This window comes from Stenella coeruleoalba, assembly GCF_951394435.1.
Source record: "Stenella coeruleoalba genome assembly, chromosome: 7".
NCBI lineage: Eukaryota > Metazoa > Chordata > Mammalia > Artiodactyla > Delphinidae > Stenella > Stenella coeruleoalba.
Genome location: NC_137153.1, coordinates 38,024,539 through 38,050,073, shown reverse-complemented (window position 1 = coordinate 38,050,073; position 25,535 = coordinate 38,024,539). Strand labels below are relative to the sequence as shown.

At 46.2% G+C, this 25,535-nt stretch overlaps 1 protein-coding gene across 3 annotated transcripts in view; it reads left to right on the top strand.

The window, feature by feature from the left end:
- The first annotated feature begins 3,707 nt into the window (after positions 1 to 3,707).
- The window catches only part of DAPK1 (death associated protein kinase 1), a 210,174-nt gene continuing 188,346 nt past the window's right edge, over positions 3,708 to 25,535 (top strand). For 2 of the 3 annotated variants that reach the window (XM_079927571.1, XM_079927569.1), the window contains exons 1-2: positions 3,708 to 4,140; positions 4,996 to 5,165. In XM_079927571.1, the coding sequence (XP_079783697.1) occupies positions 5,104 to 5,165 (62 nt within the window). In that variant the 5' untranslated portion in view covers positions 3,708 to 4,140; positions 4,996 to 5,103. Of the gene's footprint in view, positions 4,141 to 4,616; positions 5,166 to 25,535 lie in introns of those variants that run through there. The other variant, XM_079927570.1, reaches the window with a different exon arrangement.

Here is a 25,535-nt window from a genome sequence, read left to right as displayed (position 1 = left end):
GGGCAGGAACCCCAGGTTAGTAACATGGAGCTGCCACCAACCCTAGGTCTGAAGAGACTAGGGGAGAGAGTGGTTACCAACACCTGGACAGAGAAAGTCACGTAGAAGAGTTTATCTGGTGAGGAGCCTTTGTTTGATAGTGACCAAGGCAAACCTGCAGTGAGAAAAGCATGACAATAATTACCCTGGCCTCATTCTTCTCCCTTCTCCTTGACGCCATGCCACGTTCCCCGCTGGCCAAACCAACCTGCAGCCAGAACATAAGGAAATGAGTTAAAATAATCTTACAGCTCAGCCTGCAGACCTGTAGGGGTGGAGAAGGATAGAAAATACATCTAGAGAAATAAATGGATCATATCTAGCACAACCACACTTTAATAGAATTGTCTCTTTGTTCTTTAGTCTCCATCACTAGACTGAGTTACTCGAGGACCGAGAATGTTTTATTTATCTTTGCATCCTTAGTATCTAATATGTATTAGACAATAAAAGCTTATTCAGCGAATATGGCAAATTGGCCATAACTTGGAGGATTACATTTTCTGATCTTGCCACTTGCTTTCTCACTCTGGAAAATGGAGAACAGAGTGAGCTCTACAATTTTCATTGTCTGACAAAAAAGAAACATCATTTGGTCAGGAGTAATGAGTTCTCTTAGCACTCGGTGCTGAGAGGAATTAGAGTCAATCATGTGACTGTCTACCTAAGAGGCACTCAACTGCATAATGGGCAATATCTTCAACATGGAAAGCACAAGTGCAGAAACATTCTTCATGGGGTCATTTAAAAATATTAGCCCTTGATAAAAGCCAAAGGCATGTTATTAAAAAGTAATCCAAAGGTGAACTGAGCTAGTGTGTTCCACTCTGATTAATCTTAGAACATCTTGCCCAAGAAATGGTTAAGCCTTAGACTTCAAACCTGACCCACTAAAAAACTCCAGTCCTCTCTGGATTCTCTCATCTCTCGTCAGCCAATAGATGAAAAGGATCAACTGAGAAACTCAATGCACTGAGGAGTCATGGATCCATTAGAGGGCAGAAGCCTGGGTCCCTGAATGACTAGGTGGAGTGGAGCCCTTTCTCTAATCTCTGCAAACCTCTGTGCTGAGAGCAAGAAATAAGCCTTAAATGTGTCAAACCTCTGAGATCTGTGGAGTTTTATAGCAGCAGTTATTTTACCCTGACTAGTGCAGTTATAAAATAATGTCCTAAATTCTATACTGGAGTCTGTTTTAAATGTTATCACCATTATTATCATAAGCCATAGTCTATATCATATTCAATTTCTTTTCATGGAAGTCCTTTCCAGCTTGAATCTCATAATATCAGGATTATAGTATTGTCTTCCATAGGAGAAAAGTCTCTCAGTGCTCTTCTTGCTTGGACTATGATAGAAAATATAACACCAACATTCTGATGTATTTTATAATGTAAAAAGCCCTGTTTCATGCATTATCGTTTAGAATCTCCCAGCAACTCTGAGGAATACACTCTATTATTATCCTCATTTTGCAGGTGGTGAAACTGAGACTAAGAAAGATAAAGTGGAGAAAACAATTTACAGAGTTGTTTGAAGATAAAGCAAGAGAATAATTTAGTCTGCCTGGCATTTGGTACATGTTAAGAATTAAGTTTTCTTACATGTTATCTATTGCCTCGTAATAAACCACCCCAAAATAATGACTTAGAACAGCAGCAATCATTTACTCTGCCAGCAGAATTGGGGCTGTGGAGACACAAATAGCTGCGGGTGGGGGTAGGGTGGAACAGCTGGCTTCCTTGGGCTTCTCTCTTTCTGTGGTCTCTCCACATGGTCTCTCCACATGGCAGCCCCAGGGTAACCATGGCAGCTGAAGGCTTCCCGAGTGAGTGGAGAGAACAAGAGCAAGAGAGCAAGCAAGAGAAAAAAAAAGCGAGAGACAGAAAGAGAACGTTAGGCAGAAGCTCTAACACGTTATGACCCAGCCTCAGAAGGATATCACACTGTGTCACTTCTACTACATTTTCTTAGAATCAAGCCACTACAGACAACTCATATTCACGGGGAGGAGAATTAGACTCTGCTTCTTCATTGAATTTGGGGGCACATTTCCCTCTCTAAAATGTTTTCCTGAATGAGTACAGACATGAAGCTAACAGGTAAGGGACACAGCCAGGGTCATTCACAGCTAGGGTTAAATGGTTCCACCACTATTAGATCCAAATGTGTGACTGCCAAGCCCCTGCTCTTTTTCACTACTCCAGAAAGTCTCCTGTGATCAGCAGGTCGAATAGGGAAGACATGCTAGTCCCCAAACAGAGGCAGTTCTTCTCATTGCCTTGGAAAGCACACTTCAACATGTATTTTGCAGCAAAATATTACCCTTAAAGCAGTCATCCATAAGCACTTTCCAAGTATCTGTGTTTTTAATCTTCCGCCAACAGATGTATTCACTTGCATTTCCCCTAGATGAACCACGTTTTTTTGTTAGTTTTGACTGTATATCTCACCTCTCAAGATCCTTTTGTATTAATTCTCAAACCCATCACTAAGGTTGATGCCGCCACCCAATTTGGAATCTTCCCTTGATTCCATGATCATGAATGTGTGCCCTTCCTGTGGGCCATTGAACGAAATGTTCTTTAAGAGGAGGGTCTGACGTAAGATCTGAGGGGCATTCTTTTTTTTTTTTATCTCCCAAGAATTTCTATTGAACTAAAGAGAGTTTAAACCATCTCATTTTAGAAAATCTGGAAATTTGAACGATGACATGGATCTGAAATCTCAGAGCGTTCACATACCGGTTTTTGTAACTCTCAGCAGTAAGGCAAATTTCCCTACAGGAGCTTTTCTCTGTTTAGGGATCCCCAGCAGTCCCTATGGGGAAACATCCTTTTTGTTCCCCCTGAACCCCAGGGCTTGGTGGGGGCCTGGGGTAAGAAGTAAAGAGAATGGATAAGGGTCTCCAGTGTAGACCAGCACAGTCCACAGGAATGTAACTGTAAGCCACATAGGTACCACATTTTCTAGTATCTGCATTTTAAAAAGTAAAAAGCGAAATTAATTTTAATAATATATTTCATTTAACCCAATATGTACAAAATACTATCATTTGAACATGCATTTCATATTAATATAAAAAATATTCAAGGGATTTTTTTCATCCTTATTTCCATACCAAGTCTTGGAATCCCATGTGTATTTGACACTTCTTGCACACCTCATTCCGGACTAACCACATTTTAACTCATCAATGGACAATACTGCACACATCAACCCTTCGTTTCTGTTGCTGCATTGGGCCTCTGAGACCTCAAACCTTTCTTCTCTGGTCTCATACCTTCTTACAGTTCAGATCTCAGCTCAAAACACCTATCCTGAACAGAAATCCCTTCTAATGCTGTCCATTCCCGCCCGCCCTGTCATTCTCTATCCCGTTACCCTGCAGTATTGTCTCCATGGAACCAATCCCTTCTAAAATGATCTCATTTATTCGTTTACATATTGATTGTCTAGCTTCTCCACCAGAATGTAAGTTTCAAGAGGGCAGGGATATTTTTTTAAACCTATTATGGTCTCTGTGATTCTCCGGTGCCGAGCACCGTGCCTGGACCACGCGGGGCGCTCAGGACACCTCTGCAGGATGAAGGAATCTCATTTCTCTGGAGCCCCGCCGAAGGGGGCAGCGTAGCAGCGTGTCACAGGTGGGGCGCCCATGTTGCGCGCGGCCGCGCTGGCTGAGCTCCTGGCGCGGGTGTGGGGTGAGTGGGTGTGTGCGGGGGTGTGCGCGGTAGAGCGCGCCAGCGAGCCCAGAGCGCCGAGCGGGGAGGAGCAGCCAGCGCCGCGCAGCACCCGCAGCGCCGGCCCGGCCGGGCAGCTCGGAGGTGGGTGGGCCGTGTCGCCAGCCCGCCCGCGGGGTCCCCATTGGCCGCCTGCCGGCCGCCCTCCGCCCGGAAGGCGGCGAGGAGCCGAGGGGCTGCTCCGGAGCAGGAGCGGGAGAGCCCGGCCGAGCCGACGCCGGACGGACGCGCGGGGTCCGCGCCCCCACTCGCTGCCTCCCTGCGCTCCCGCGGCCGCCCCGCTTGTCCCCGGCGCTGGCGCCTACCGTCGACCTCCGACAGCGCCCCGGAGAGACCCGGGCAGCTCCCGGGCGCCCGGGTGAGTGGCCGCTCGCGGCTCCCCGTCTCCTCCCGGGCCCCGCCGCCTGCTTTTGCTTTCACGGCCGCGGCGCGGCGGGGTTGGCCCGGGCAGCGCCCAGGGCAACCGGGAAGGCCGAGGCGGGGTACACTTGACTGAGGGGAAAAGGGGAATGGCAGCCAGGAGATGACCCCAGCCCCGCGGGTCGGGTGGGAACAGGTGGCGCGGGCCGGGCGCTTTGTGTCGGGACGCGGAGACCGGGAGCGGGCGGCCGCGCCTCCCTCGGCCGCTCCCTTCCCTCCCTTGCTCCCCCGGGCGGCCGCACGCCGGGTCGGCCGGGTAACGGAGCTGGAGTCGCCAGGAATGTGCCTCTGGGGACTGTTTGGCTCGTGGGAGGAGAGAAGGTGGCTGAGGCGGCCGGGGAGGTGCGGGAGCCGAGAGGTGGCGCGGGGGCTGCACCGCCGCTCCAGGCAGGAGAGGGATGCTTCCAGCTAGGCGCGTTCGGCCCCGGCGAGGGCTTCATTCTTCCGCTGCGCCCCTGGAGGTGGGGAGCTGGGTGGGCGTGTGTGCAGAGAAAGGGGAGGCGGGGAGGCCAGCCACTTCCGGAGCGGGTTCTGATCCGTGCCGAGCGCCCTGCTTTCGGGGACGCGGACCTTGGGGTGCGGTTGTTCCCGGCCCCACGCGTGCGCCGGCGATGCGGGGCTGGGGGCGTCCCTGGCCCGGGTTTAACAAAGAGTGCTGCTCTCTAGCCGGCGGGGTGCGGCAACTCCGGAGAGGTGGTCTTCAGCGAGCGAGTCTTAGCCCTCGGGAGGGGTACTTCGTTTTTGGGTTGTCATTTTATTGTTGTTATTGCCTTTTTTTTTTTTTTTTTTAAAGGACTGTTGACTGATGCATGAGGGGCCCACGGAGGCGCAGGAGCGGTGGTGATGGTTTGGGAAGCGGAGCTGAAGTGCGCTGGGCTTCCGTGAGGCGTGACAGTTTATCATGACCGTGTTCAGGCAGGAAAACGTGGATGATTACTACGACACCGGCGAGGAACTTGGCAGGTACTGGGGGTGCCGGAAGCGCACGTTTCTGGGTTGTGGGAATGCACAGTACTGCGGGCAGTGGGCGGTAAACAAATGCAGTTTGAATTCAGGCGTCTCCCTCGTCCTTCCAGGAGATGTGCAAATTATAGAGAAAAGAGTTAACTAACCCAGCAAGGACTAGGGACCGGAAATAAACTACCTAAAACAAGGAGCTGGCGGTGGAGAAGCTATTTCAGTGCTAGATTATGATGCAGAGTGTATTGATCAAGACCCCTGGACAAGAACAGATTTAGTTGTCTGCAGTAACGCTTGTCAGCTTTTGCCCTTCTGAGACAGTGAGGCAAAAGCTGAGATATAGTTGAAACTGGAGTTAGCTCCAGTTAACTGTGAGTTAGCCCTTATGTGTACAGAGAGTACAAACTAATTCATAGGCTTTTAAAGGCTTAATACTTTCCCTCTTTCGGAATTTTCAGAATAACATGCACAAGTATCGGTAGGTCACACATGGAGACTTGCCAGATGTTGATGTTGGGTTTGGATTTTGAAACTTCCTTGAACCAGGAGTTTAATTACCCAGTTGGTGTCAGTGGTTGCTTTGGTTTCATTCACGATGTTAAATTTTTAACACGTCCCTAGTTGAGAGTCTAATATGGCTATCTGGATTCAGAGCATACTTCCATTGCTGCAGGAGCTGTGATTCTGAATGTGAAGCCTTTCAGTGCCAGGTGAACAAAGAATGATTTCTTTGGGGGCCTCTAAGGGCTGGATGGGTTTCCCCTTGACTGGGGATTTGACAGGGTGTGTTATGCTCTGGTCTAACTTGAGCAGAAAACCCAGTTTTCACACCTACATTTAAATTCATCATAAGAAATTTGACTACAGTGTATTTGTATCGTGAGTCAAGTAGACAAAAGGATCCTTAAACCAACAAAAAAGTATGTATTTGCTTACATGTGTATCAAAATATGTATTTTTCCGTATACACCTGATGTCCTGATTCAGTGCTTCCTGTTTCCCCATGAAAAGGAAATTCAAAACTACCCACACCCTAGATGACCTTGTGAGAATTGTGAAAGTTGAGTTTAACTAAAATTTTTTCAAGTTCAAGTAATAGTTCAGAACAAAAGCAATTTTTAAAAAGATACTGTATCAAAATATTTCTGTATACATTTAGTATGGCTTCAGAACATCACTGGGAACTTGTGCTTGGGGGAGCTCACTATATATTGGAGATTTACTGAGTGAATAAGTAAGAAGGAAAGCTCTCAAAAATATTTCATGGATATGTTTAATGTTAAGGTTTAAGGGTATGTGGTTGAAATACTTGGTTTAACTAGAATTAAGTCACTTTATTCCTGTGGTTTTTAGCAAGATGAGTGGTACGTGGTGTTTTCCTTTGGGAGCAGGGGAAAAAGGCAAAAAAGTATGTTTAAATTCTGTTTGTGTAGGGTGGCCTGATTATATGAATTCTCTTATAAAGAAAGATGATTAAAAGTAGGTGAGATGATTGCTTTATAGATTAAGTATGTTGACCTTATTTTCCTTAAGATCTTTTGGTAGAATTATGTGTTATGAGAAGGAAAAATAATGAGGCCTCCCTGTGGCTGGCGGGGGAGTTTGTGATCTTTATTTCGTGGGTGGGATGACAGGCTCTCTGCCTCTGCGCTGGAGAGCAGTTTGCTCATTTGTCACTAGATTTTGCTTTGATTTTGGCTCATTCTACATTTCTGTGTATAATTTTCTCCCCACTGTGCAAGACTAATTGACAAATTGTTTATTGAATAATTTAATTTGTGTGACCTGTGAATTTGAAAGAAGTGCTTTGACAAACTGGGAGTTGGGAATTTTTAAAAATAAAGTATCCAGGCCGATCTGTCTGATAGGTCTTTTTCTTTTGTTTAAAAATGCAGTAAATGGTTGATTTTTTTATTTCAATGTGTTTTTCGAGTCCTGTGAATTTTATGTCTGCCAGGAAATAGCCACTTCCTGAAAACAGATCCTGGCATAAGATGGACATATAGGAAAGATGCTGCTTCTTGTGTCACTGAGAGAAGATTGGGAGTAGAGGCAGGAGCTTAGTAGTGGCAAATGAAAATGGGCAGATGTTTAACACAAAAGCAAGCTTGTTCTAAGCAGTGAGTTATAAACAAACCAACATCTATGATTTAAAACTTCATCCACATATCTTTAGCAGTAATCTACACAATAGCTACTCACTTACTTTATAAATGGTCTAAGACAAAGTCCATAGCTAGAGGAGGAAGGATGGGTTTTTAAACAAGTAGGATATAGTATTTTGATTATTACTATTGTTACTTTACTTTTAGGAAAACAGAAAGTGTGTGTGTACAAGGGTGAGAGTGTGTGTGGGTGTGTGTGTGTCTATGTATATTAGTGTGTGTACTGCCCAGGTGTACTGTAAAAGCTGTCAACTTTAAAGAACTTTATAAAGTAGTATGATTATTTGTAGTAGTGATAGAGCAGACAGACCACTGGACAGATATTCTGGTCCAGAATTGGCCCTAGAACTTGCTAGCTGTATAACCTTGAATAGGTCCCTTACCATCTCTGACCCTCAGGATCTTCATCTATAAAATGAGAGACCTAGTGCTTATTTCATGGCTGTTGTGAATACCAAGTAAAAGAATTTTATCAGCCGTCAAGAGTTAAACAAATATAGATATCATCAGCAGGACTGGTTGAGACATGTGAGTATTCCAGGCATGCTAATAACTTGGTTTGCAACTTGATATTCTTTTTTCTGTTTACCAATTTGGGGAAGGGAGGTCCTGTGGGAAAAGGGTCATGGGGGAGACCCATTGCTGACAGCCCTTGGCCTCTCCACTCTGATTCTGAATAATGCAGCTCTGGCCTTGAACTTGCACACCCTTCAAGTAGAAACAAGTCCCTGCAGTGAAAAGGACTGTCATGGTTAGAATATTGTTTGGTGACCTGTGTTGACTTCAGGAGGCCCTTTGGGTTTCACCCTCTATCCCAGGAGGTAGAACGAAGAACTGCTTCTGTCACATGTAGTGGTTTCTGGGAGGGGTTCTTTTAAATGCGGATTTCTCCATGTGCTGTTACACTGGGTCATTTTAATGCCCCAGGTGCCTTAGCATCTCTTATCAGTTGGCACTCGGGGCAGCTGAAGGCCAGCTTGTCCCACCATCGCACTCCAGTTACATCCCTGGCTGTGGTTCAGCCTAACCTGCGAGCCTTCTTGGCACCTCTGTGAACACCGCCTTCCTGAGAACTGGCCTTCTTTCTCTTACACCGTCTGACCTTATGTGATCTGAAGACCTGGGTCCCACCTCCTGAATAAATCTCTCCACAATGATCTCTCCCTTTCAGAAGCCAAATGACTTGCTCTCTGAAGCACTCCACTGGTCATGACCACAGACTGCCCCGTCCATGCTCCATCCTTGCTTTGTGTTGTTAATATTCTTGTATGACTCCATGTAGCCGGCTTAAAAGTTCCTTCAGGGTGCGCTGTGGGCTCTTTTCTCCCCTGTGGGTGTGCAAGTGCTGTATCATTCTGGGCAAAAGTTTCATCGATGCCTGAATCGGCAAATGCAGGCCGGCAGGTACCATACTGACACCAGAATGGGGATTTGAGATGCAGATGCTGATGCGGGTGCTGAGGCCGATGGAGAGGTGGTGTGTGGTGTGGGACAGCCCGGCCCCCTCCTTTGGGAAGTGGGGAGACACCTACCTTTGCAGGATGCTATACGAATTAGAGGCAGTGGCTGTAAACATCTCACACATAGTCGCTGCCTCAGATATTATTCTTAATAACCTCTTTTCCCCGTTACAGCATTTACCACAACGCATACTCATTACTTGTTGGATTATCTACTTTCGCCACAGCTTGTCACAGGGTTGTGACCTTGGACTTGCTTGTCATTTTTTATCTCTTATGCCTAATGAGGTGCATGACGTAGGTGCTCAATAAATGCTGACGGATTGAATAAATGGATTAATATTTGTAAAGCACCATGTACACACACACATGCACCTATATATGGTTACATGTATATGGCCCTCAATGAGTGATGACTCTGGTGGGGGTGAACGTAGGATATTGAAGGCTGCAGCTCAGCAAAATAAAAGCTGTTTTTCCTTTTGCGTTCTGTGGCTAAGGTGCACAGCAGCCAGCATATCCAAGCACAAGATCAGTTTTAAACAAAACAAAGTGGAGCATTAAGTATTCTACATTTGTTTGGATGGTTGCTGGAAGCTAATAATTTAAAGTTAAAACACTCTCATTTTGGCATAAAATCCAGAGGCATTTTAATTGACGTGAGGAATTGTAATAAACCCTGACAGTCTGAGTACATCTTTCTGTTGGTTTACTGTGAACTGCAGGAATCAGTCCTAAGACTGGCAATCCCGTGGGGATGGGAGAGGGAGAGACTTCCCAGCGTGTTTTCTCCTTGGAAGCGGGACTCGCGGGCTCACAAGGTTGACTAGTGAGATCATCCTGTAGGACCTCCCTGAATGTGAGTTTTCTCTTCTCATTTCTGCTTCTGTGTGCCCTCAGCTGTTTCCTCGGATGGGAAAGGCTGCAAAGGTTTAAGAGAGATAAAGTTCAAATATATGTATTAGAGGTAACAATCAGGGATTTTAAAATTTTGTGCATTCTAGCATACGAAGGGAGGGCACGGTGACAGTAGTGAGGGGCAGTTGGGTTGAATGCTTGCTTGCCAGCACTGGGAATGCGCCTCCGGACCACCTGGGGATGTAGAAATTAGGTTCACTGGGACCTGGCGGGACATACCATCAGGAACGTAGGCTATGGAGGCGCTAATTGATGGGGAAGCCAGGGAACGTTGAAGCGGCCTTTTTGGTCCTCCTGTGCCCTTTTACCCTAGGCTTGTGTCTCACCCAGCTGCTTAGGAACCTAAAGGCCCCATAGCGTTGGCAGGCCCCTGCAAAGCTGTGAAAAACACAGTAAGCTTACAGAGATGCGTGGTCAGGTGAATCTCAGTAACTGCAATACAGGGTTATATCAGAAGAGGTGACATTATCAGACGTATCCTGTGGTCTCCCAGCAAAGTTGTAACCCCAGAAAGGTAGAGACCATTTCCTTCAGGCATTGGGGTGGGGGTGTGTGGATACCTTCAGAGGTGGTGTGGTGGGGGAATGATGGGGGAGCGACAAGGTCAAGATTAGGTGGTCTGACCTCTGGGACACCCTGTAGGGGAATGAATTATGAACTTTCACCCCTAATTCTACCCAGCCGCAATGTGTACCTAACCTAACCTAATCAGGCATTTTATATGCATGAAATAAAGCATGATTTTAATGGAAACATATTTCTGATCAGGAGACAAAGAATGCCACCTGCTGGTAGAGGGGAGGGGCTTTTGTTGGTGAAGGGTAGCCCGGGACCCTTGGGCACTTAGACCTAGAAGAAGCTGAGCAGTCAGTGAGTCCTTCCTTCTTGTTTCATCCCATCAGTCCTTAGGTCAAGTGGCTTTCTCAAGGTAGCTGGCTACCAGGTAGCAAGAGATGGACCTAGACTCCCGAGCAGGACTGTTTTCATTATATTCTTCACACTACTTAGGATTTGGCAATTCTCATTTTTTTAGAAGCCAGATAATGTTGATATCGAACAGAAGTGATTTGGGCAGGCATTTCGTGCCTATCCATCTTAATACGTGCTTGGAGGGGATGGTCAGGAGTAACTAGTAACCGCTTCATGGTGGGTTTCCATTTTCACCCCATGAAGAGGCTGACGCTTGAGTTCAGAACTCTCGTGGGCACTTGACAACACACGTGACCTTCTTGCCTTTTCCAAATGGCTCGTGCCCCACAGTTATGAATGGTGCTAGTACGTGCCGTAGTCTTACCCAAGTGCCAAAGTGCATAATTTAGCTTTTTAGAAAGTTCACAGAACACTTTCATCATTATTTAACCTTTGAGTCATGGAATGTATAAGAGTCGTGGCTCTGCCCAGTAGGCCACCCCACTAAAAGACAGTTTCTCATTTCATTAAGTGGCCCTAGTCTGTCTGGTTTAAGGCTGGGGTGTGATTGTTTGAGGCTTTATGTGGAAGGTGCTACTTAATTGTTTTGCTTTGGTTTGCTGTGGTAAGTGATCACAACAGAATGCATCAACCCTCGGCCTTGAGAGAGATTATGTGGCAGTATAATTATTTATAATATATCCAGTCTATCACTTTGTTTACATTCTAAATTAATTCTTGTAAATGTACAGTTAGGAGAGAGTAGAGGAAAAAATGACTGACCTTTGGTTTTTCTACATCATCTAACAAAAATGGGTTTAAAAATAACTCTGTCGGGCTTCCCTGGTGGCGCAGTGGTTGAGAGTCCGCCTGCCGATGCAGGGGATGCGGGTTCGTGCCCCGGTCCGGGAGGATCCCACATGCCGCGGGGCGGCTGGGCCCGTGAGCCATGGCCGCTGAGCCTGCGCGTTCGGAGCCTGTGCTCCGCGGCGGGAGGGGCCACAGCGGTGAGAGGCCCGCGTACCGCAAAAAAAAAAAAAAACAAACACAAAACTTTGTCTAACTAGTACATCTTCCTTAGGTAAAACAGAAAGTGTCATATGCCCATTCTAGGTTTAATGTACTAAAAGGATTTTTACAGGGAAGGAGTCTGAAACCTGAAATAGTTGGTCTTATTTTCAATCCCAGTCCAGAACAAAACAAAACCAGTCATGTGCTGGTAACTAATCTCTGGTGATAACTGACAGGTGTGATCCTTAGTGACTCTTGTTTATCGCTTCTGTCTTTTGGAGGTGACGTTGAGAGCTCGTGTGGCTTACAGACCACACTGCCGTCATTTAAGTATAATGTTGCTAACCTCTGAGGCGTGACCACGGGGCTTTCCCCTATGTCCTACCTGTCGGCATTCCAATTGTCAACTGGAGAAATTTTATTCAGTACTATAATGTATTGATACATTCAGAGATGTCAGGAGGGGAAGGAGGTGGGGAGAAAGTTGTTGATTTTTCCCTTTATCAAGCATTCAACTTTGGATGAGGAATGTAATGTTTGAGCAAATGAATGCTGTGAACTGCCGATCTCTGGTGTTTGAAAGGTTTATATTGATGGTGCTTATATTCATAAGCCGGATGGCTTTCAGCTGGGAAATTTAGCTCTGTGTGTGGACTCTTGTGGGACACATTCTATTTTCGGTCAAAACTGTCTGATTACTCTTTCTTAGATATAATGTGATGAATGGGGCTGGTTTTCAGATATCTCCAGTACAGTTGATATAGTAAGTTTTCACGTATAAGGAATGAGTGAATTTCCATTTTTTTTTCCATTGTTAGTTTTTTCTGTAGTTCATTGTTTTCTACTTTTGAAACCATGCAACCCTTCCCTTTTTAACTTGTAAGAATTGTCAGGATTTTCGAGACCTTACTTTGGTCCTCCATGCCCTTGTCCCTGGCCCCCCAGTGTGGAATTTTCCAGTTGCAAAAGAAGTGTAGGAGAGGTAATCAGTACCTTTTTTTTGGTCCCATCATGAAGAGGGTCAGATTTCCCTCTGAACTGCCTGTCTCTATGTCCGCCTAGCAACTCATACCACCGTCTACGACCAGGCTGTATATGCAGGAGGGTAGGTACGACTCAGGTGATAGGACAAGATAGTGACAGAGGGATACGTTGGCACATAGATGGAGTGGCTTGGGGGAGAAGAGGTCAGTAGTTAGTGCTGATTCTGTTTTAATGTTTCCTCCCTCCTTTGAGAAGTTCTTCTAAATCGTTTTGCCTTCTCTGGGTAGAGCGCAATTTATTTACTTTTTTTCCATCTGTGGTTTATGGGTAAGTGGCAGAAATATGTGTCTCTGGGAGAGTGATGAAAGACTGCAACCTTTTGAGTGTGATATTTAATAGACTGAGAATTGCAAGCTGCTTCCCTTTACAAAAACAAAGCTATGGGCACTGTAGGTATACGAATACTGTAGAGAATAGACTTTTCACAGCTAACTGCTGAGCTGGAAATGCTGAATTGCACCTGACACCCGGAAGAGCTGTCCTGAGAAATTTGGTAAGCCAAAAAAAGCTAAGAAGTTATTTGTTATCTTAAAAATACTATTTCACTGGTACATAAATCAGTGTAATTGAAACCAGATCCTGCCAAGGGGTTTCTGATGTACACTTGGAATGTGAATATAGAAAGTTGTCTTTCTAAATGTTGTCCTTGCCCCTCAGAGTGTCTAGAATCAGCGTGTGAACTGCTGTTTGTAATGCCAGAAACTTCCACCAAAATATCCTCAGGAGCTCCCCTGTCTTTGGATAATCACAGGTTTATTTCCTTCCCCTTTCGTGGCCGGCTTACACTTCTCTGCAGACCATAATTGCAGTGGCACCCGTGTGCTCGGGACAAGGCCTGGCTGATGTAAGGCACCTCTGCTCTCGTTTTCTCCCTAGTGTCTCTATTTCCACATTGAACAATCGGAGTGAAGGAGAATCCTCACCTGTCATCCCATTTGGTGGAGAACTTATAAAATGACTGCTTAAGACCTTGTTCTAGGAATTTCTTTGCCATGTAATTCAAACTAGCTTTGGAATGGAGGGAAGATATTTACAGTTCCCCATTTAGAATGGATAAGGTTTGAGCACCTGGCCGATATCCCCCCTCAGGAGCTTCAGGAAGCTGATTCAATTGTTTCGGAGAGGAAGTGAATTAGAACAAGTGGAATATTTTCCAGGATGAAGCTTTATCGGTCTTGCTTTCCTCCCCACCCCTCCCATGGCACACAGAGATAGGAAAGCTTGGCAAATACGGCAGTGGACAGGCAAGGTAAGTCGAGGTGGTGTAGAAGCATGAAGTCCCTCGGTTTTGCTAAACATGCTTCGGACACTGAATGAGTGTGTATCCGGTTTTATTAATGTTACCAATTAATATGGACCGTCCTTTGTAGGCCTCCTCTTCAGAGGCAACATTCTCTTTCATGCAGATAATTAAAAACATTAAAAAAAAAACTTTTGCACCCACAGGGCAAGGTCAGGCAGAGCAACCGCGGAGCAGGACCCCGCGTCCCGGCGGGTCTGGGCTCCCAACATTCCCGAGTCTCTGGCGCCCCTTCCCCGCACCCTCGCCTGACCCCGCGCCCCAATGTGCCCTTTGACCCCATCCAAAAAAGTGTTCTGAACCAAGCCGCCGACGGAGGAGGGGCCCACAGCGACCTGAGGGACCGCTCTGCTGAGGCTGCAGGGCCTCGTCCCCTGGCGCAGCCTGCCCTCCGCCCTTCGCCCTTCGCCCTCCGCCCGCGGGGCCGGGGTCCTGACCGACCCACGCGCCCAGGCCTGCTGGAGGAGCAACGCGGCGGCGCCGAGGCCGGTGTCCTCGCCGACCCCGAGCCTCCTCCCCTCCGGCCCAGGCTGGGTGGGTGGCAAAAAAAAATTTTTTTAATTAAAAAAATTATCTGTATTAGAGACAAGTTTTAACCTGGAGAACTAAAAAGCGAATGCAAAGTGAGCTGGCCTGTTTCGGCCTGCAGGCTTCTGTGGAGCACGTCCACAGCTAGTCGTGCAGATTCTCTCTTTTATTTCCTATATCCCTTAACAATGTGCGGTAAATAACTGGGCACTTGGTATTATTTTACACTTGGCTTGTACATGTGATTCTTGGCTCTCTCTGAATTGTGAGTTTTCTGAGAGTAGAAAACATGGCTTTTTGTGTCTCTTACATGGGGTGGGATTCAGCTAAGCCCACAGGAGGCTTTGTTTATTTGCCTTATGAAGGTACGTGTCCAGAAATTAGAATGTGGTTCAGAGCTTTTGACCCAAATCCCTGACTCCACAGTGCACTAGCTGTTGCCTTGGGAAAGTCACTTGACTTCTGTGAGACTCAGTTTTCTCATCTGTGAAATGGGGATAATAAGCATACCTCCCTCGTAAGGTTGTTGTGAAGACACACGTAATGCGTGTAAGGCACTTGGCCCAGTAGCAGGCACACTCTAAGTGCTGGAGAAGGGGCCGCTGTTTAATAAGACAGCGCAGGAGAGACTGAACATATGCTTCTGGATCCTTGTCACTGGGGTCCTGCCTTTTTCTGTTAGTTCCTCATTTCCCCACCCAGGTTCTGACCTGGTCTCCCAGGGGCAGGGTGGGGGTGCCGGCCCTCTTCTCCTCAATTCCATCCTTCCTCCTTCTCTTCTTTTCTCCTCTGTCTCTCTCCCCATCTTTGGCTCAGCCTGCGGGGTGGGCTCATTCTACCAAGTTTGACGTCGTTTATGTGATCTGCCCTTCTAGCTGCCTGTTCTGGCTGGCTCGGGCCCAGGACTCGGTTTATGTGCTGGGCTCCCTGGTGGGTCCGCCCAGTAGCGTGGTCAATGATTTGCAGAGCTCCTGAGAAACAAGTTAGCCAGGAATTTAGCCATGCATTTGAAAGCGGGCTGCTGGAGATGGGGCTTACAGGGATGCCATTGCCAAAGTGCACCCAGACGCCCCTGGACGAGGGAGGGAGGAGCTCATGTCAAGGAGGGTCTATTAAGATGGGAAAACATGCTTTCAGGGAAGCCAGGACAACTAAAAGCTGAACAAGAGCCGGGAGAGAGCTGCTCGGAAATGCTCAGAGGGACGGTCATCCTGGCGTCATTAAGAACCTGAGGTATGTCAGCACACAAATTTATGTTTCAACAGGGTGTACTGTAACTTCCCGAAAAGTCAATTTCATTTTTCTAGCTGCTTTTTAAATGAAAAACCTGTCTTAAGCAGCCCAATAAGAGACTAGGAAGTTGATCAGATGAACAAATCATTGATTTTTCTTACAGATCTTTATGGAAGAAGGGATCTGAATGAGTGTGTGAGTTCCATTCTGAGATAAACTTGCTGCAGAAGGCAAGACGTACGGCAGGTCTGAGCCTCCGTTCAGTTCTGACACGTACTGATTTCAGATGTGAAAATAAGTGTTTGGCCAAGCCAGAATTGCCTGTGCCAAGAAAAGCCTATTAGGTTGGTGGCTGAAAGGCTGAATTGTTAGGATTTACTTAATGGCGAGGTTCTGCCAGCTGCTGGGAGTGAATGCCCACTTAGGCATTTGAGTGCATCCTTGTTCCTGGACTGGGGGCCCATGTGTTCAAGGAGCATGGTGGTCGCACCAGAGGCCCCTTTAAAGGATGCTTCCTTATTCTTTGGGCCATTGAGCAGAGATATCTGTAGTTTATAAAAGTGACATTAGATGCTCACAAATTTGCAAAGGAAAATGCCCAGAAATTGGGTTTATAAGGTAAATTCAAGAGAAATATCAGGGAGTTGACAATGCTAACTATAAACAGGCAACATAAATAGACCGTTAAACAGAAGTGTCGTGTGAACTGTGATATCCGTCCATCACATATTCATTCGTCCAGGGTTGATTGGACTTCTGAATGATAGGGCACTGGCTGGGGTGTCAGACAGGACCGTTTATCTCAGCAAGTTCCTAACCAAGTAGGGCAGACAGACTTTATACAACCAATGATAATAGAAAACCTAAATAAGGAGTGAGAGGAATTCAGTATGAAAAACTGTTTCTGGAGTTCAGGCGAGAAGAGGCCATTCTGAATTGGAGGGTTCATTCATTTATTCACTCATTCATTCAGATTCTTGTGGGGACAGAAAAACATAAGCAGGTGGGTGCCTGAGCGGATATGTGTGCGCGCACGTGTCTGCCCATTTATTCCCTGGAAGGAATTGGAACTCAGACGTGAAGGAGGAGACAAGGGCACTAAGATTTACTGGGAACCCATTTTAGACCAGGGGCTGGAGGGAGGTATTTAATCCACATTTTACAGATGAGAAAACCGAGGTTCGGAAAGACATTGGCCTTGGATAATGTGTTTAAGATGGTGGAGGCAACCATTAGACACCCAAAATTGCTAAGTCACGACTGGAGATTGGGTGATGGGTGGTAGGTCTTACTCTGTGACCTGTTTCTCTGCCCTGTCATGGAAGCGAGAAGTTTAAAGAACTTTAAAACATCCAGCACAGTGCCTGGCTTATACAATGTGTTCAATATATGTTTCCTTCCTTTTTTTAAAAAAAATAAATTTAATTAATTAATTAATTTATTTTTTACTGGGTTGGGTCTTTGTTGCTATGTGCAGGCTTTCTCTGGTTGCATCGAGCGGGGGCTACTCTTTGTTGCAGTGCGTGGGGTTCTCATTGCAGTGGCTTCTCTTGTTGCAGAGCACAGACTCTAGGTGCGCAGGCTTCAGTAGTTGTGTCACACGGGCTCAGTAGCTGTGGCTCATGGGCTCTAGAACACAGGCTCAGTAGTTGTGGCTCATGGGCTTAGTTGCTCCGCAGCATATGGGATCTTTCCAGGCCAGGGCTCAAGCCTGTGTCCCCTGCATTGGCAGGAGGATTCTTAACCACTGCACCACCAGCGAAGCCCAATGTTTCCTTCCTTTAAACTGAAAGTTCTCAACCTTGGTACTAGTGACATTTTGGTAGAGATGATTCTTTGTGGTTGTGGGATGTTTAACAGCATCCCTGGCTTCTGCCCTCTGCATGCTAGTAACATCTGCCCCCACCCCTGCCCCAGCCCATTGAGAACCACTGGGCTACAGTATCAGGACAGGGAAGTGTTAACACATGGACCTAGGGGTTGGAGCGGGTAGTAGGCAAGGAGGATCCTGCACCCAGTGAGCAAAGAAAGTGCCCCTGAAGGAAGGTATTGACCTTGGGTGTCCAGAGCTTAGGAAGGAAGAGAGCAGGATGCAGATGGTGTGAGCCAGAGGTCTGAGGCAGGTGTTGTCTTAGTCTGGCTTTTATGTACTGTCCCTGGAGTGGGTGTGTCTGCTGTTTCCCAGAGGCGTGGGGTGGCACTGACAATGAGTAAGACCTGGAGAGACTTCCGGATGTCGCTTGTCCAGTGTGGTAGCCACCCATGACCAACATCGGAGTTTCTGCCTTGCCCCATCCTGCTGAGCAGGCTTCTCTGAGTCATGGCTCGGCTGGGTCCCCATCACTGCCAGACTTCAGTCCACCCTCCTGTCTCCTAAGGGGGGCCTTCTGCTGCCATCTCCACGACTCTGTTTTTAACCTGCTGAATAGCTTTGTGTGTGTGTTTTTTTAATGCTGATTTCTAATTTTTAGTCAAAGCTAGATAACTCCTTGCTTTTTATTCGCTTTTCATTCTCTTAGGCCCCAGATCTTGCCTCTCCAGCAGGCTGGATGGCATAGCATGCTGTGTGACTGTGGGGAACCCATATAGCTTAGTTATTGCCTCCAATATCCCCTCTTCCAGCAGGGGGCTTTTAAAGGTGAAAAGTCAGGTCTCAGGATGTGGCAGGAGGTGTGAAGAGTGCCCTCTCCCAGCTCCCTGGGGGAGGGGCACTTATACGGAAGTCACCTGGGGAAGCTTGTCAGTGGTGGAGGGTGTGAAAGGACAGGGGCTGATTTGGAGGGCACGGTGGGGAAGGGAAATGGGTCAATCGGGGTGCTGGCAACAAATGTGTCCACTCCTCTTCCCTGGTGGCACAGTGGCACCTGCCAATGCAGGAAACACGGGTTCGAGCCCTGGTCTGGGAAGATCCGACGTGCCACAGAGCAACTAAGCCCATGTGCCACAACTACTGAGCCTGCGTGCCACAACTACTGAAGCCCGCATGCCTAGAGCCTTTGCTCCGCACCAAGAGAAGCCACCGCAGTGAGAACACGCGCACTGCAACGAAGAGTAGCCCCCACTCGCTGCAACCAGAGAAAGCCCGCACGCGCAGCAACGAAGACCCAACACAGCCAAAAATAAATAAATAAAATTAAAAAAAAAAGAAATGAGTCCACTCCTGATGGTCAAGGTGAAGGACGGCCAAGTACACACAGTCTGGGAAGCTGATACTGTGCCTAGGGCTGAGCTGGGGCCACTGAGGAGGGCCTTCAGCACATATGCCACTTCGGGGAAGACGCACCCTGACCTCTCCCTCCTCCTTTCTGCCAGTGCCTCCTCTTACCCCCCCCCCCGCCCCCACCGCCCCCCAGGGAGCAGGATATGGGGCAGCCTCCAGCTGGGCAGAGAACGGTGAAGAACAGATTGGGGGTGGGGTGGGGAGGGTGGGTGGACAGATGGAGGAGATGGAGAGTAACCAGGAGAGGGGCGTCCACTAGTGACAGCTGTGAAATAGCACTGGGTTTGCCATGGAACTGCTCCCCTCTGTTGGTGCAGGTGATCAGAATCTGTACTCTCAGTGTGCAGGGTCCTCCTCCCTACTCTGAATACTGGATTTATATTCCATTTTTCCCAGGAAGTCACTCCTGACCATCCCCTTTCAAAATGTTCCCTCCTCTCGCAAACTCCTGGATATTTCCTCTTTGGCACAGTCATCCAGCATTTAGACTCTCTGTGTTGCATTGCTGGCCGTCCCTGCCTGTGTGTGTGTGTGTGTGTGTGTGTGTCTGTGTTTATCTTCCCTAGATTGTAAGCCCCTTAAGGTGTCATAGTTCTTTTGTTCCCAGCATCTTGCACAGAGAAAGTATTCCAGAAATACTGTTGTTTTAATTGGTCATATTACAATATACTGAAATGAAGGACTGTACCATAGTTCCTATGAGTTTTAAAGGTGGATAAGTAATCACTAAAAAGTTCCTTAAGATGCATAGTATGTTTTCATCCTTGGAATAGCCCTGGGTAGCGACAGCCCTGTAAAGGTCCAGAGTGGGTCCCAGTTTCAACTGCTAGCTGGAGAGTAGGATATGGACAAAACGGCTATATCCTTTCCATTGTATAATTTCCATTGCAGAAATCCTGATGATTTCCCCCAAATCTATTGGTACTTTTTTTTTTTTTTTTTACCATGTTACCTATTCTCATTGTCTGATTTTAAAGTCTGGGGGAGTCTAGTGGGAATACACTGTGGTGGACCCCCTCTCAGTTACTGAAGGGAAAGGTACTAGAGGCAATAGGCACCAGCTGTTGATGTGCCCGTGTCACAGCTAGCGTGGTTCTTAGAGAAAGCAGCACCTGTTTGTGCTGAGTCTGTGAACACAGCCTCTACAGCACAACTGTTTGCCCTGGAATATTTGCAGTTTAAAAGTGAAAACCACGGGACTTGATGTTAAACCTTTCTGCAGTCGGCAGTCTCTTCAGTACCATCAAATTTGCTCTCTTTTTTTTTACGATGCTGGAAAACTGGGGCTTCAGAAAGCAAAAAGGAAGTCTGAGTATAGAATTGACTTCTTCCCCAGTAAATTTTAATTGATTCTAGTGCGAGTAGAAAGGTGTATCATGTGTTCTTAAAAGATAGGATTTAATTATGATGTAAAATTAATTCTCTAGAAAGTGCTGGAGTTGCACCCAGAGAGAAAAAACAGAGGGCTCTGGTAGAATCCTGTAAACGGATTGATGGGAAAGTGGGCTCCTGCTGCTGAGGGTTTGGGAGCGTTGCCAGCCTTACGACAAGGTGTCAGTTAGCCTTCCCACTCAGGGAGCAAGTGGAGGGACTGCCAGCTTGGGGGAGCCCTGCTCTGAGGGGGCAGGGACATCTGGAGCCAGAGCAGTTTCCAAGGCGGTGCAGCTCTTGTTTCTCGGGTAGCATTCCTTCTTGTGGTAATAAAGAGGTTACAGGCGAGAAGACAGCTGCTCGAAAGCCAAGGACAGTTGTTGCGAACAGGTATTTAAAAATCAGCCACCGTGGGATGGGAAGAATCAGGATATTGGAGACAACTAGGATTCAACTTTATGGCTTAAAGTTTCTTTTTTGATCCTTGAATGCAGGTGGGAAGTGGGTTTTTTATGCTTCTTTTTCAGATTGGGAAACCAGAGTTTAGAGAAGTTAATCTCAAGGTAGCAGAGTTCAATTCAGTGTGAATTGAAATGCGTGTATGTGTGTATATACTTACATACATATATATATATATACACACATACATATAATGTACACATGTATATGTGTACCATACATACATTTATTGTAAATTTTACTAATGTAAAGGATGTGTAACAATTTACAAATAATCACAAAATATCCATATTCATGATTATAAATTCCATGTATATAGCCAGAATGCGTTTGTTAATTTTTGCTGTGGTCAACCTGTGCTTGATGATGTTTTGACAAATGGAGAGGCGTCCCCATCTGCTAATTCTTTTCCCAATAAATTGATTGCCGCTCGATCTGGCATGTGATCTACTGTCCAACGATTTCTCACCCTTGTACAAATTATATTCAGTAAATTGAACCCTCTTTCAACTTCAGCACTGCTGATTGCAGTAGTGCTATCTTTTTTGCTTTTGGTGTTGTTGCCGGGATTGGGACATTGTTGGATTCTGTATTCTTTAACAGTGGCTATGTGTAACACGCAGCTCACAAAGTTTCTGCAAAATGAGCAGTAGGCTCTCATGAGCAGCACGGACTGGCTGGAGCGCTTCCCCAGCTCCGTGTTTAAGCAGTTGTCTGAAAAGGCAACTGCTTACCTGTCTTACTCACTGCTGAGCCCAGTTCCAAGGCTGGTGCCAGATGTGTGCTTGGAGACTCAGAAAGTGTTGATCACATGGATGAGTGAGACTTCAAAGCTGGGACCAGCAGCCAGTTCATGGGACTCCAGTTTGTACCCCATGAGGACAAGGTCCTTGCTGGACAGTGAGGGAGCTCAGGAAGGAAGAGGCACCAGAGACCATCTCCACCATCAGAACTGCCTGACAGAGCCCTGCCTTCTGGTGGGATGTTAGCGCTCGGGCAGTGACACAAAGAAGAGGAGAGAGGACAGCATCTCCTTCTGTGTCCCTTTCTTCCAGCTTTATTAAGTCTGGCATTTTTCTTCCCCATCTTCTAGGGAAGGCAGGGCCTTCTTGTCTACCAGTGTAGGGACTTGCCCTAGTCATCAGTACCCGATGCGGGTAACCAGTTATGGGGAACAAGAGACATATAGATCCCTTTACGTCTTCTAAAATGAAATGCGTCACACCTTTCACACAACACAGACATCAGAGAGAACATGCAGGGAAAGTCGTCCCCCTCCTTCTGTCTTCCAGCTACCAGCTCCTCAGCTTCTTGGGGATCCTTCCAGGTAGAGCCTGTGCATATTTCAGTCAGTAAGCGTATGCATATTTTCATGTTTTTACTGAGATCGTATCATGTTATATGCATTGTTCTACACTTGGTTTTTTTCACCTCACGACATATTTTGAAAATCATCCCATTACTGCAGAAGGAGAAAGGCTTCTTTCTGTTCTTTGAGTTTACCGTAATTTATTTAACTCTCTCCCTATCTATGAACTTTTAGGGTTCGTTTCTAATTTTTTATTACAAATAATTCTTCAGTGAATACTTTTGTATAAAAGGTTGAAATTATCTGTAGGATAAATTCCTAGAAGTGAAATAGCTGGGTCAGAGGGTATGAGCATTTGTCCTTCTGGTAGATATCGCCAAGTTGCTCTTCACAGAAGATAAGCCAGTTTACAACCCAACGACCCAAAATTGAGAGAGCTGATTTCTCTACCTTCTTTTAAAACTTCTGGGTGCATTCTATTTTGATAGGTGTGGTTTCATTAATTTTTTTTTTTTTTTTTTGGCCCCGCTGCATGGCTTGCAGGATCTTAGTTCCGCAACCAGCGACTGAACCCAGGCCACGGCAATGAAAGCGCCAAGTCCTAACCACTGAACCGCCAGGGAATTCCCTCATTAATTTTTAAATATGAATGAGTATAAGCTTCTCTTCATGTGTTTAAGAACTATTTGTCTTTGCTGTGAACTTTCAGTTCATACTATTTGCTCATTTTTCAATAACTTTTTAGACCTCTATTAATTTGTAGGAACTCATTATATATTAAAAATTGCTTTATGCCCGTGGCATGATTTAGACATCTTTTCTCTAGGTTGTTCTTTGTCTTTTGACTTTGTTTCTGGTCTTTCCCCCCCATGGATATGTTTTTCTGTATTATGGTAAAATATCCATAAAATAAAATATACCATTTTAACCATTTTTAAGTGTACAGTTTAGTGGTATTAAGTACATTCACATTGGTTATGCACCACAGTCCAGCTCCAGAACATTTTCATCATCCCAAGCGGATATTTTTTTATTTTATTTATTTATTTTTGGCTGCTTTGTGTCTCGTGGCGCACGGGCTTAGTTGCTCCGCGGCATGTGGGATCTTCCCGGACCAGGGCTTGAACCCGTGTCCCCTGCACTGGCAGGCGGATTCTTAACCACTGCGCCACCAGGGAAGCCTGGATATTTTTTTAAAGTAGTCAAATTTATCAAAATTTTTTCATCTTTTTTAGGTTTTGTATCACATTTAGAAAGTCTCTGCTCATTTTGAGTTCATTAAAAAATACTTTCTGTAGTTTCTTCTAGTACTTTTATGGTTTAGTACTTATGTTTAAATTCTGTCATCCATCTGGAATTCCTTTGGGTATAAAGTGTGAGGTATGACTCCAAGTGTACTTTTTCCAGATAGGGAGCTCCTTGGTTGCCATTTGGCCATCAAACAGGTTTGAGGACTCGCTAGATTCGGTTCTTGGTAGCTATAGGGAAGCAGCAGAGGAAGCCACTTTGAGCCGTCCATGTGAGCGTGGGAGACTTCAGAAGTTAAGCCTGACCTAGACTGAGGAAATTGAATTGTAGGAAACTATGAACTCCTAGGTATTTATGTTTGCTATCCTCAAAAAAAAAAATCACAGACATGCTAGTCAGTACTTTGGATTTGCTGAAAGACGGTCTGTTCCCCCTGACAGAGGTGGATAGGATATGTGCAGCACACAGGACAGAACTTCTGGCTCTTAGGCAAGGCCATCCTGCAGGACGAGCAGTTTGTACCCTGCCAAAGGCTCTGCAGCAGGCTGAGAAGGGGTGGGGTCAGGACTGTAGTCCAGCTGATGCTCTGGGACCTCTTCCTGGAAGAGGGGGCACGTGTTTCGCAAAGACTCCAAGTAGGCCAGAGGTGCCCTAACACTAGAACTCAGTTTCCCAGGTCTCTAGACCCACTGGCAAGCACCCTTCTGGATCCTCCCAGGCTCCTCGAGTGGAGGATCAAGGAGCATCCCTCACGTTCCAGGTGGACTGGGCTGTGGTTCGGCGCCCTCACTCTCAGAGTAACTAGGCAGGGCCTGGGGTCATTGGAGCCCCCTGGCTGGTTATCTCAGGCTGCAAGAAGCATAGATATCCTTTCTATATGGTCCATGAGGTGGGATAGAAAGGTTGGGAAGCACAGACTTGACCTCTTGAACTTGCATCTTTCTCAGAAGCCTGCAGGTGGAGCTGGGGTGAGTTTCCTGCCAGAACCACCTCCTCACAGAATTCCAGGGGACACCAGTCACAGACATTCACATCCAAGCTGTATGAATGGTGTGCCCTGCAGTCTCCCCAGGGTCCCATTTTATCCCGTGGAAGCCTGTGGTGGCCCAGTGGAAGCAATTGGGGTGGATGAATGTCTTTCTATATGTGGGGGTGAGTTCCAGGACTTTCTGCATCTCTGTTTTTCACTGTGCTTAACTCAAAAATGAGTTGAATTAATGAACAATGTGATGTCAACTTCCAGAAAAACCTGTGGTATTTCTTTTTGTGTGTGTGTGTGTGTGTGTGTGTGGTATTTCTTTTGCAAAGCAGCCAAAGCAGCAGGTTGGGAACTCTGGTCTACCTCCCCCTTCCCCTGTGAGCTCTCCAAGGCCTGGCACTGGGGCATCTCCGTTTTGCCCAGCTCCTCTCTCTAGACCTGACTCCTATTGGATGCTTGAAAGTTTGAGGAGCTTAATTACCTGTCCCTGTTGCTCCCACCACGGGGTGAGAAGTCAGCTGCTCCGAAGGACACAGCCAGTCAGTTGAGCCACCAATGTACAGAGAGATGCAAGTTTGGTTTTATGTTTTATTTTATTTTTATTTATTTTTAACTTTTAATTTTATCTTGGAGTATAGGCAATTAACAATGTTGTGATAGTTTCAGGTGCACAGCAGAGGGACTCAGCCATATGTACACATGTATCCATTCTCCCCCAGTAAGTTTGTTTTTAAATATTAAAGTGGAACTCACCTAGAAACAGCAAATATTTAAATTCTTTGTTGGGTTTTGCTCTTTTTCCTGGTTACTACTAGATTTTTTTGTGGGGGGGCCTTTTTTTTCAGATATAGTTTGCATGCAGTAACATTAGACTTCATATTGTACAGTGTTACGAGTTTTAACAAATACATATTGTCATGTAACCGCCACTGCAATCGAGGTACAGTAGTTTTGTAATCCCCTCAAATTTCCTTGTGCCTCTTGTAGTTAACACCCCCACTGTCCCCAGCATCTGACCACTATTGATCAGTTTTCTGTTCCTCTAGTCTCTCCTTTTCGAGAATGCTATAGAAATGGAATCATAGCATGTGTACCTTTTAAGTCTGGGTAGCATAATGCATTTGACATCCATCCAAGTTGTTGCTGTATCAGTCATCCCTTTGTATTGCTGAGTAGTACCCTGTCCTATGAACATGCCACAGTGTATCCATTCACCAAC